General features: G+C 42.8%; 1 protein-coding gene across 2 annotated transcripts in view; it reads right to left on the bottom strand.

Moving 5' to 3' along the window:
- Positions 1 to 12,979, bottom strand: part of spryd3 (SPRY domain containing 3) — a 51,910-nt gene that overhangs the window by 26,831 nt on the left and 12,100 nt on the right. For both annotated transcript variants that reach the window (XM_061218643.1, XM_061218644.1), the window contains exon 6: positions 11,554 to 11,742. In XM_061218643.1, coding sequence (XP_061074627.1) covers positions 11,554 to 11,742 — 189 coding nt within the window. The remainder of the gene's footprint in view (positions 1 to 11,553; positions 11,743 to 12,979) is intronic.

Genomic DNA, 12,979 nt, shown 5'->3' with positions numbered 1-12,979 from the left:
TATAGAGGGCAAATCAGTGTCGAGAGGGGGTCTGAAAATGTAACTGGCTGTTCCAAAATGGTAGCAGCTTCCATTTCAGCAGTGAAGAAAAATATCACACGAGGAACAGTCAAGTGTGTATGCTCATGGTAAAAAATAAAATAAAATAAAAAAGACGTTTCCATGACCAGCGCTCCCTCTTCCCTTCTTTCCCCTGCCCTGCCATCCACAGAACGCATCCTCTGAAGACAAGTAAGCGAATAACAGGAAAATATTCAATGACCCGCAAAAGTCATGAAGGCAGAAGTAAAAGAAAAAGTGATTTCAGCCACAGTACTGTTATCAACTTGTGGATTTATGGCTTTGAGACGGGGGCGGCTCGTTAATCACCATGTGGGTTTACAGTCGTCGGCCTGGACAGGCTGGGAAAAACAGCGGCGTAAACATCACACAGAAAAACCTTCTAGTGAAGGGAGTGGCCGGAGAGTTTCTCCACAAAGTATTTTAAAAATGGCTCAAAGAGACCAGTGTAAAAGCCATACATTACAATGGAAACAAGTCAGTTGATCAGAAGAATCTTTTTCTTTTTCTTTTTTTATTACACGAAGCATCTCTATCTTCGCTACATAATACCAATAAGACATTATAATTGCATGGCTGTCTGAACCACTTGTCCAAGTTTCTACATTCAGACCACAGTCATAAGCACACACTGGATAGTTACCAAAATTCCTATTCTAATTAGGATGTCTGAATAAATATGACCATATTGTGCTTTGTCAGCAATACAGCGAACTCTGGTTATTTTAAAACTGTGGAATGGTTAAGTTCAGCAAACCTAAAACGGTGTTTCACCTTTGGTTCAGTTACTAAGCAAATACATGTGTGTGCCAGATATTGCAATGCCCGCTTGCTGCAGTTTCCAGCCAGGCTGTAATAATCCTGACCTGGGGTTTCTGCACAGTATCCAGTATTCACACAATCTACCCTACCTCCTTTCTTGATTAAAAATTCAACGAACAGCTGTCCAAGTGTGCAAGATGTGAAAATGTGATGTGAATGGTTATCTGTTGTACAATCCCAGGAAAGGAGTCTGAAAGGTAGGAGTCTGAAAATACAGATTTAGCAAGCATGCGTCAGAAGTCAGGATGGCGAGCATAGGTTTGCCCTACCCAGAAGAACTGACACTGCATAACTAAAACCCTCAGTGTATAGATGTTTTTCTTTTTACTTTCCAAAGTTCCTGCTCGCTTATAACAGGTTAGGTCAGACCTCCCCAACAATGCTTTCTTCCAAGCAAGCATTTTCCCCCCAGAATTAGCAGCACAATTTAACCGTGCATTACATAGGGAGATATTCTGAGAGCGAGCTCTTACAATGATTGACGGCTTAACTTTAGAGTGAAATGAGGAACAAAAAGCCTGATAAACATGGCTACTTTGCAAGCGGATGGCCTGGCTAATGGGTACCCATTTATCCCCACTCGCTAAGTAAGTGCAGAGACATGTAGCGTTACTGTGCAGCACCGATGCAGCTCCTTGACTCTTCAACACCTCTGCATAGCCACAGGCCTCGGCCCTGTCCTTCACACTGTTGTTTTTATAGCTCTGAACAGGGCTGGCCAACCTGGTGCTGGAAAGCCACAGGGGCACCTGGCTTTGGTTTTAACCTTAAAATCATCAACTAGTTCCACACACTAAGTGAAGTGAATTAATTGCATTATTTTCTGTGTTTATTGATCAATTAAGTACTGAATAAACCAAAGAAACCAGCAGACCCTGCGGCTCTCCAGGACCACCATCACCTCTTGGTTTTAACGTTTTTGTTTTTTTAAATCTTGCTTGTGCATTCCTCTGACAAACTTTCCAGAGTGCCAGTGAATTGTAAGTTAAAACTGATCAAACAGCATACAGCAGGCCTTCAGTGGCTTGTCTTCAAACTCAGTGAAAGCAACTTTGAATAATTTCCAAAGGTTTTTACAATCCTTCCTGAGTTTATCACTGAAATACGTATCCAAAATTATCTTCAGTGGCCAAGTGTTTCTGTAGACCACATGAATACCTCTTATTTGAATATTCTACGCACTTAACTAGGTGCACTACAGGAGAGCAAACACTAATTGGAACGACAGCCACATTTCATACTTGCGTAAAACCATTAGCCTGTAGGAGCCTTGGCAAGTACCCAAAGCTGCTACCTTAGCTGACTCGATCGAGCCCTCCAAATGAACTTTCTCATTACTACAACACAACACAACATGTGGCATAACCAGGCTGAATGAACACAGACACAAACATATTCCACAACTCCAGTCAAAACAAAGAGAAAACAAAACAAGAACAAAACATTGTTGTACACGAGAGCCTTAACAAATCACGCATTGGGGTGAAGGTCAACAACACCTTGTCAGTGCTGCCATTCTCAGCTACTCCTACTGTCTCCCTGGAAGAGCCATCTGTCAGAAACTTATTTGGCTTCAACAGGTTCTCCCTTCCCTCCTCCTCTTTTTCCAGTATACATTAATAGCATCACCCACTCATTTGAGATCTCCTCCAACCATTTCCATTGAAACACTAATCCTTTCTACTGTTGCTTCTAATCTCCTTTCTCTAAAAATCAAAACAGAAGCTCATCATCTGAATGACTATTTTGGTATTTGTATGTCTTCTTAAATCTGATTTATTGCTGCGATTATAAGTAAACAATAAATTAAACTAAATTACTTTTTATTATTCTCAGTGGCGACATGTGCCCACGCACTTCAGAGAAAGACATTTGACTGCAACGTCAGTGATGAAAACAGAATCAAAAATACACAGCAAGATTCTAATGCCTTGTGGCTTCTCTTCAACATAAATGTAAGCAGAAACAAGTAATTACCTTGCTAAATTTGTCACTGACATTTCTAACCAAAATTTGCCTCATGCATCCAGTGTTTGGAATACTGCCTTCATCAGTGATATGGTAATATGCTGATAGCAATCTTCTATACTGAACTGCAAAATTTCACCACAAGTCTACGTTGATTAGAGGAACATCACATTACATTAATGGCATTTGGCAGGAGTCGAATAAACCCATTTCATCGGCATACAGCATTCATTGTTAAGGTACACCCTCAATTATTATATTCTATAAATTTGAATTAGAAATGATGTGATCTGGTCTTCAAAAACTGTCTGAACAACCCCTACACAGAAGTACAATATATGAATACATCTTAGTTTGTTTTTGTTTTTTCAGAGGAATGCAACACACTGACCAAAAGTTTTCATGGGGAGCGGGTCTAATCAGTTTGAACTACAATGACGGTAGGTTTCTGCAGAACTTTGTTCTTCATGGGTCTATTACTCAAACACAAAGCACCTGAGAACTGAAAATCGGTGGGGGGTCTTTACAGTAATATCCCTCAGCAGCTCCTCTCATGCCATACTATCATGAATCATCATCTGAGAAGAAGGGAGCCCATTGTGCACTTTTCCATGGAAAAGTTGTGACTCTAATCTCATCTCCCCATCCACTCAACAGTCGTCCTGGCATGAGGGAATATACAATCATCCACACACAGACACAGACCCGAACACACACCTTTAAGGAATAACAAGCAGGGAAGAAAATACCTTCACAAAGTTCAATTGTTCTATAGACACTCTCTCCACTTCTCAACAGAAGTTCCCCAAGGATCAGTGCTTGAACCACAGGTGCGTCACAGTGCTACTATTTTTATAACGGTGTTACTTCCTCTAAACCACCGTTATGTTAATACCTGTATTACCAGTCTCAGGCATCCCTTAACTGATCATTGGTTTCAAACAGTTTCCATTAATTCTCCTTGAGTAACAAGTGTGCCAATGATCAACGGCAGGTAAATATACACAGCCCCTTACTCCACCTTGTAAGGGAGATTAAACACTACATTTAATTTAGTATTCATCAGGAAGAACATGCAGCGAAAAAAGATGCTCAACAACCATGTTAGCTTTCAGCACCACTGACAATAAATGCTATCTATCAAAAACAGTACTTTAAGATAGTTTAAATGATAAAATCTGGCATTGCAGTTCTTTGTAATGAATATTCTGAGTAGGAGTGCAGAGAACGAATAGTGCATTTTCCACATTTATCCACAAAAACCAGTAATATACGCTGGTCTTGAGAGTTATGTGAATCACTGTACTGTTAATCAAGGAAATGATTGAAGACTGGTTGAGACCAATAATCAGTTTAAGTGGAAGTTGTCCACTGTTAATTTTCAGCTTAGCAGCCACCACTGAGAGGTAGCATTTTTTGGGGAATCAAATCGCCTGACATCAGACTGTCACACATCTGCTCACGTTACTTGAAATTAACACCAACCCGCAAAAGATCAATTTTCAGCACAGGTATTTATTTTATTTTATTTTTTACATTTACAGTAAACCAAATTCAGTGGTACTGTAAATGTACTGGGTGTGTTTCCCAAAGCCTTCTTAACGCTACGTCGTTCGTAAGTTGTACCTTGAGCTCTACCTTAATGTTTCAGCCTGTTTCCTGAAACGTTCTTAGCGAAGTATACCTTCTGTACGTCGTACTTTCGTAAGGTTGGTCTGGACCAATCTTAGCTATACCTTAGCGATGTTGTCAGTTCACTCGGAATTGAGAAATCTTGGTGTTATCTTTGATCAGGCTATGCATCTTGGCAAGCACATTAAGTCTATGTTTTTTCCACCTTAGAAGCATTACTAAACTCAGGTCTATTGTATCACACGCTGAGCTGGAAATGATTATTCATGCTTTTATTTCATCACGCCTGGACTATTGTAACTCGCTTTTTACCTGCCTCATCTCTAGACCGCCTACAACTGGTCTAAAATGCTGCTGCCAGGCTGCTGACCAGGTCCAGGAGGTCATGTCATACCACTCCAATCTTGGTCTCCTTACACTGGCTACCTGTCAATTTCAGGATCTAGTTCAAGGTTCTTGTCATCACATATAGAGCCCTCCATGGTCAGGCACCTGCTTACCTTCGTGATCTCCTCCACCCATATGTTGCCAGCAGATCTCTGAGGTCTTCTGACCAGGGCTTACTGGTTGTCCCTCGCACTAGGCTCAAAACTAAGGGTGACCGAGCCTTCGAATCAGTGGCACCTAAATTGTGGAATTCTCTTCCACCGGACTTAAGAGCTGTGGCATCTGTGGAAATTTTTAAAACGCAGCTAAAGTCATATATTTTCAGACAGGCGTTCATCTAGCCGTTTTTGTGACTGTATTTCCATTTATTTCATGTTCGTTTATTTGTGATTTGTTGGTTTTATTGACTGTTGTTTTATGTATTATTATTGTTATTACTTATATTTTTATTCATTTTTGATCCTGTGAAGCACTTTGTGACTCTGTCCGTGAAAGGTGCTATATAAATAAAATTTCAGCTGCCATCAGCTGCTGCTCTTAGTTACATCTCAATCTGTTAAGCAATATGTACACTAATAATTCTACAACTAATTCTCCTGTAGTTGGCTAATAATACCACATTAATGGCACTGTTTTCATGCAAATAATGAAATTTTAAATGATATTCATGAACAGACGATTTCCCACTCTCTCTGCATGCTGGAGCGATGTTTAACCATAGTTCTTTCTTGGTCTTGTTGGACATCGTAGTCCTAAAATTGGAAAATAATGTTTCTTTATTCAGCGCCACATCTAACTATCTCCATTTTGTTTGCTGTGAAGCTATGGGACCGCTTATTTCTTTGTTTTTTCCGCCATATCTTATGTAAAAAAATAATAGAATAAAATAAATAAAATAAAATAAAAAAGGTTTTCGTGTTGGTGCGTTTTGCTTCTTGGTGCGCTTTTATTGAAAACATCAGCTAATCAGAGAAAATAGTGAATTACACGAGTAATGTGATGGTGCTTCTGCCAAATCAACCCTGACTGCAAAGTCATTTCAGGCATTATGACAAAGATATTAAAATAATAACATGACATGCCAAAGAAGGCGTATCGCTAGATGGCATAGCCACAAACTGTATCACTAACCGTATATATAATTTGCCGAAAATTCTATAAGTTTTTTAATATATTAATAAGTTCCCACCAGTCGTGATAAATGCAATATTTTTAAGTATTCCTGCAGTGTTTTATTCATAAATAACACTGCTTTCTCTCATGTCGCAGTCAAACAGTCGCTGCATGGAGCGCATAATCGATCTTAGAGCGAGTCGATGGGCCTAGTAACGTCGCACGTATAAGCTATCCCTTAAGCAACCGCCTAAGTGATAGTTCAGGGAAAACACGTAGAAAAGTAAACATCTTTAGTAAGGTACACCTTAGAGAGTCTTCGTAAAGTGCTAAGAGACACCGGGAAACGCACCCAAGAGTGGTCCAGACCAACCTCAAGCCGAAACATGAAGGAGAGCTTAAGGTACAACTTACGAACAACGTAGAGTTAAGAAGGCTTCGGGAAATGCACACCTGAACAGTTCATTAAAAGCACAAATGCATAAAAACTTCCAAAGTTGTGAAACTAATTGATGATGCATTGGCATGGAGAAAGCTGGCACTATCGCATAAGGGAGTTGGCTCATAGAAAGAGTGACAGGAAATTGAGCAGGACCTTAAAATCTCTCTCTAGTTTGTCATCCTTCTACTTACGACAGGCATGTGTGTGTGGCGGCAGCCGGGAATGAGGTGGCAAATTCCTAGCCAGAGAGCTGCGCTGATGCAGGAATAAGAGGAGGTGTGTGGTTTTGGGTGTCATGGTGACATGGTCAGAGTGAGGATTCGGAGGGGGGGGGGGTAGAGGGAGGGGTGCTGAAGCGTGAGACTGTATGCGGCCCATTTGCCCGGGAGCAATCCAGATGCTCTTGGGTTTCCCTTTTGTTAACAGTTGCTAACGTAAATGGCGTGCTCGTCCCGTCTGACTCACAGCCCACACGTCCTGAAAGACCGTCGCAGTCAGCTCCTTTTCCAAAGTCACCGGGAAAAAAAACGAGAGAAACCAGGGAGTAGGGAGAGGGAGGACAAGTCCAAACAGCGGCCTGGGGCCGGCGCGGGCATGACGCACCGGGACTGGGAGACGGAGCCGCTGCCAGGGGATCTGACTCACCTCCCCGCTCTGAGCCGCCTGTGCCGACAAGCCACCAGCGTCCAACCACAACAGACACTGTCGGCACGGCCACGGTGCCCCCACACCGCTTCACATGGGGGGGACCAAACACCCGGCTGGTTGGGTGGCTGTAAATCTTTCATAGTTAACAGCCTTTTTTACTGTGCGCCCCCCTCCCACTTACATGTAGAAACGCACTGCGCAACAGAGGCCTTTCTCTCTATGAGAAAGGGATTCTGATGACGTCTCGGACCGCGTGCCTCCAGACTGCCGCTCAGAGAAGCAAGGCCGATGTTGAGAAGCTGCCCAGCTTCACCTCGGGCCTGAGCACCACAAACCTCCTACGGCGCATGACCCCTCACCTCCACTGGTCCCCCAAACGCATAACTCTTAGATTATGTGAAAAACAAAAGTCAAAATGCCGTTCAGTTATCAATGAACAATGACAGTAAGTAACAGCATTCCAGCTAGCTAAACAACCGCACACGCTGAAGGTCGGCTCATCTGAAGACTACCCAAAAAGATGAAGACCGCCTCAGTCAGAAAACAACATCCATCATTTCATTATATGGCATTAAGTATTTGTGCAACAAGCCAAAGACACATCAAATCATCAGAACATCACCATTTCCTGTACTCGGGCCATGAGTGGAATTGAAGAATGTTTTGAGCCCCGCCTGAGCCTGTTCACTTACGCTAAATAATTGAGCCAAATCCCAGAGGGGTGACAGTGTATTATCTAAGGCATTGCCCCATTGACAATAGCCCCATTACACCACTAAATGGCTGGTGACCATTTAAGACCACAAGATAAAAATAGACAGCAAAAATCAGACCATGCCATGGCCATATGGGCCCAATATGGCTTAAAGAAAGTTTCCTGGAACAAGGCATCATGGGATATGCATAACGCAAAGAAAATAAGAGAATATCTCTGTCTGTCTTGGAAGAGACCCATTGGGTCTTGGGAGAAAAAAGGAAAAAACCACAAACTGTGCCAACCTTTTTTTTTTTTTCTCCCAACAAGCCTTGATTCAACACTGGTTGATGGATGTTGTCTGTTAGCTTCTAACAGAGACAAGAAGAAGAAGAAGAAGGGTGTGCTTGTGAAGTTGTGCGTTGATGGGCCCACTGACAGCTGGGGGAGGTCTGAAAAGAGATCTTTCCTCATTGGACGAGTGTAAACAGCGTGCAGGAAAGGGCCAACTACAAAGCAGGAACGTCGATGCTGTCCGCACACCCGCGATCCCCTTAATCTGTGGCCTTTCCCTCTGCAAATTCCAACTCATCAAGGAGACGGTCAGGTGGCTCATCTTCAAGGCATAGTTTAGCCTATTATAAGAGGTGAATGGTACCTTTACAGATTTCTTTCAGCCTTGGTCAGTACACACAGTGTTGCCATGAGTAGTGATAGCTAAGGCGGTTTGGCACAGAAGGATTCTGCAATTTTTCCGCAACAGACAGTTTGGCAGTTCCGTGACTTTCCCAATTTTTTTGCCATTTCTGCTGCTTCCTCTGTTTTCAGTGCTTTCCGTCATTTTTGGGTTTTTGATGATACATCAACCTCCCTAACATAGCCTGCAGTGTTATTTTACAGGCATACACATTTTATCAATATTGGCAAACGCTTGGAGAAACAAAGTCTGACAATGTATACAGATTCTGGAATGCGCTGGAATGATGGAATGTGATTCCCATCCTTGTCAGTCGTTACAATCAGATGTTTGACAGCCTCTGTCAACAATGTTGATACCCAGGGCACCCTCCCACGTCATGGTAACATTCAGTGACATCAAAGACCAAACCTAGCAATGTACAACATCTTGTACAGCAAAACAAACTTTAAAGAAATAAAAACAGTAACCGTTTTATTTTAGGAATGCCATTTTCAAACATGTTAAATTAAAGGCAGGACAGCATGCTCTTTCTTACCGTGATGGACCGCATTAACCAATTAAACGCATTAGACTCACAATGTGTTTTTCTCATAGGCATTTCTTATTGTTACTTAAATTTTCCTTTTTTAATTTTCAACTTTCAAATTTGCCGTGACTGCTCCACAACTTCAGCCAATATTTTCCCTGACAAACACCCTGTAGCTAGCCTTTGAGAAGGCAGCTGCTTCATAATGTTAGCAAGCTAGAACCAACACAGTGCTCGGACAGTGAGGCTTGATGAACCCTATAAGGGATGAAGCTACAATGTGCTGTCGACCGCTGACTCAACAGATTGGAGGTGGGCAAACAGACGAGATGAGACCGCGGTCCTTGTGCGTTGTATGATGCAACAAAGAACAGCCACCACATCATCACATGTTCTACTATTCCGGTGAATTCATTTCTGGCACATATCTCTAAAAAACATCTGGTCCCTCTTCAGTGGTGAAAAGCAAAACAAATACGAAAGCTATTAGTGTGGCAGTACTTGATGCTTTTTGACTTCTGCTGGTGGTGGGGTCAAGACAAAAATCTAAGGAAGTTTAAAAGTCCCCAAAATCACCAGACCTGGGTCAAACATGTAATTGTTTTGGATTTACTCTCACCTCAAAAGGTGCTTCTAGTCCTCATGGCTGGCTCAACTGCACCAGGCAAGACCAGTTGAGCACAGAAAAGTATTTGAAGCTGAAACAATTACATATTTGAACCAGATCTGGATATCTCCACATCACAAGTCTGCCAAAATCAATTCTTGAGTAACAACACAATGTTAATTTATTGGACAGTTTTAGCAGTAAGACTAACAACATAGTACAACACAAACCAATTATGTGAGCAGGCATATTTGTCTCTATTTGACTACATTTTGTAGCTCTTGAATTCATACTGCAGCTACACAGATACTAAGGTATTATGTGAGTCTAAAATTTACATGACACCTTGAATCATGTCATTTGTATTGTGACGGTGAGCTTTTAATTTTTTCCTCGCCCAAGGACAGCAAATTAAAATGAGCTTTATAGCCAATACTGGTTTGACTAATGATTTGTGAACAGTCATGTGATTAAACAAATAAACAGAGCTTTTCTCCTCATGAGGCTGACTAGGCTTAATCCTGATGGGTGGGAAATCTTTCCCAACAGGCCGTGCTCCCACTCAGCGTTGCTGGGATTGTGTTTATATCACACAGAGATTTATTTGCTGCCGAAGGGATCCGGAGGAGCGACCAGCCTCTGCTAAGAGAGCTGAATGGACCTTGTGCTTGTCCAAACACGTGCTAATCTCCTCCTCAATCTTCAACCCCTAAATCGGCAGGCCAACGCCAGATGCAGACGTTTTCGCCCCTCAGGGAGGGCAAAACGAAACTATTCTGCGGGTCATAGGAGCACCCCAATTGCTTGAACGGCAAAACACACGAGCATCACTGGGCCAAGATTCCTCGGGGTGCCATTAGTCTTCTTCTTTGATTTAACTTTGCACAGTTCATAAATCCCACCTATTTGTGAAATCACATTTTACAATTTGACTGGATCCATTGGTAACACCTCATAAAATGGCAAGCAATTCAAACTACTCAGGATGCAGTCTACATACAGTCCCACACATACAGGAAAAACACTCCTGTGGCGAGATTAGTATATTTAACTCTGTCCAGCGGTTTGTCATGAGAGGTAGCACCGCTTGTGCACCACCCAATTTTAGGCAATCCGGAGTCAGTTACATGACTTGTGGTGACTGTGTCTTCGCAGCCAGACTTATATATAATAAACTGAGGGGCTGCGGTAAAAACTGGTCAAAGAAGGGCGGTGGTGAAGCTTCAGTCAAAGATCGGTCAACATCACGTTTGTAAAACATGCGCTTTGAAGAGTCAAGTTTTTTAGGTAAAGAAAACTATGCTCATGAGATTACTCATGGATCCAGAAAAAAAACATATATATATATTGCCAAAGAGTCTTATTTAGAAGTGGAACAGAAATGCACACAATTCCTATGTGATTTAAAGGGTAAACTGCAATGTTAAATAAACTTCATCAATGAAGATGGTGATGATGACAATAAGCATGCGCTACCCTGTCAGAACTTGGAAGCCAGCCTCCTACCTCCAAAACATTCCCAGAATCACCATTCAACCTGAGACACCACTAGACTATACTAAATCCTGGGGATGGCCACCCATTCAGCGGTAAAACAGTGGACATAGGTACTGCACCGATGGACACATGCTGCAAAATGAATGAATATTTACAGGATGAATGGATAGTTTGCCAGGTTTACCATTCTTGGCTCAGCCTATAGCCTAGTGGCTAAGGTACTGGGACTTGGAAGGTCGGTGGTTCCAGCCCCGGTGTAACCACAGTAAGATCCACACAGCTGTTGGGCCCTTGACCAAGGGCCTTAATCTCGCATTGCTCCAGGGTGGATTGTCCCGTTTGTCTAATCGACTGTACGTTGCATGGATAAAAGCAGCGGCTAAATAAGACATGAGTGACACATTATTCCTGTTCAGGCCCCCAGAGGGGGCACACAGCGGGCCGAACGCGGTCTTACCGTGCCGCTGACGCGTACGTCGTGTAGCCGCCCCCACTCGTCCTCATGGCTGTCCACCATCATCACGCTGTCGTCCTCCTCCGTACCCCACTCCGCCTGCAGGTCCAACCGCACCTCCTCCCCCAGGGAGTGCATGCCCACGGCTGGGAAGAGCCCGTCTGGAGACGCCGGGACCACTACTGAGCCCACCTGAACGGCACACACAACCACATCACCCGAATCAGTCCCATACACATCACACATAAACACATAAATGCATTTAAATAGCACCTTTATGCAAAACGCTTTACAATGAATGCCTCTCATTCACCCATTCACACACATACTCACACACCAACGGCGATAGGCTGCTATGCAAGGCACTGTCGGGCATTTTATACAAGTGCGCCTCTCTGCAGACCCCCAAAAGTAAACAGACTGCATTTACCATGTTGACACAGGGTCAGCAAGGTTTGATAAAGAGACAGGGCTCATCAATACAGAACTATTGCTCCCATCATTGTGCTGCCTCTGTGCAATTCTGCCACCTCAGTGGAATGCTCCCAGAACTGTTAGGTTGAAATAGTTCTGTACAGATCATGGGTTTTCCCCACATACAATGTTTGGTGTTTTTAGACCGCTAATGTCGTGGGGAACAGTTTGGTGGCATTGGTAGAGTGGTACACTGGGTGCTGAATAAAGATCTTGAAATACCATTTAGAAATAAACCACAGGTAATGCAAGTTACCTGTGAGTCAGCAGCCAACTGTGCTACAAAGGTTAACCAGATGGGTTAGACGTACAGAGATAACATAAGTAAAATGTTTCTGCCGTCTTGTGACTCTAATCATGTGGAATGGTTTGAGGAGACTCGCTACTATGACCTCCTGTGTGCCATTCATAATGCACATTTCCACATAGTCATTTTATTTCTGCATTGCACATTATTAAATAAATAGTATTAATTTGAACCTGCATCCTCATTGACCGCACCACAGCACACTTAGCAGTTTAGAGTCCTAAAAGACATAGTTATCATAAGATACCTGCACCCCGTAGTTACTCGCCAATAGTTCCATCACAAGACACATAATTGTATCATTGTAGGCTATACAGGCCAGAGGCACGTCCACATCTACACAGATAGATAGCGATCATATAGACACTTCTGTTTGTCAGCTAGCATCAGCAAAAGGAAAAACACCAAAATACAATACACTTAGCTGTTTCGGAGAAGGTCAAGGACCAGGTAGACGTTGGGCGAAGGTGAAAAAACCCATTCAAATTGCAGTCTACTCTTGTTTGATGAAAAAACAACAAATTAGTCTGGATGAAGATACCAAATTAGAGGCTGTTCTGGAGAAGGAAGCGATGTGCTGCAGGAAATGACCTAACCGCTGTCTCCCGGATGAGATGTCAAACAGAGGTCCTGACTCACTGTGGTCAT

The sequence above is a fragment of the Conger conger genome, chromosome 14 (assembly GCF_963514075.1).
Source record: "Conger conger chromosome 14, fConCon1.1, whole genome shotgun sequence".
NCBI classification, from domain to species: Eukaryota; Metazoa; Chordata; class Actinopteri; order Anguilliformes; family Congridae; genus Conger; species Conger conger.
This window is presented reverse-complemented; position numbering and strand designations above follow the sequence as displayed.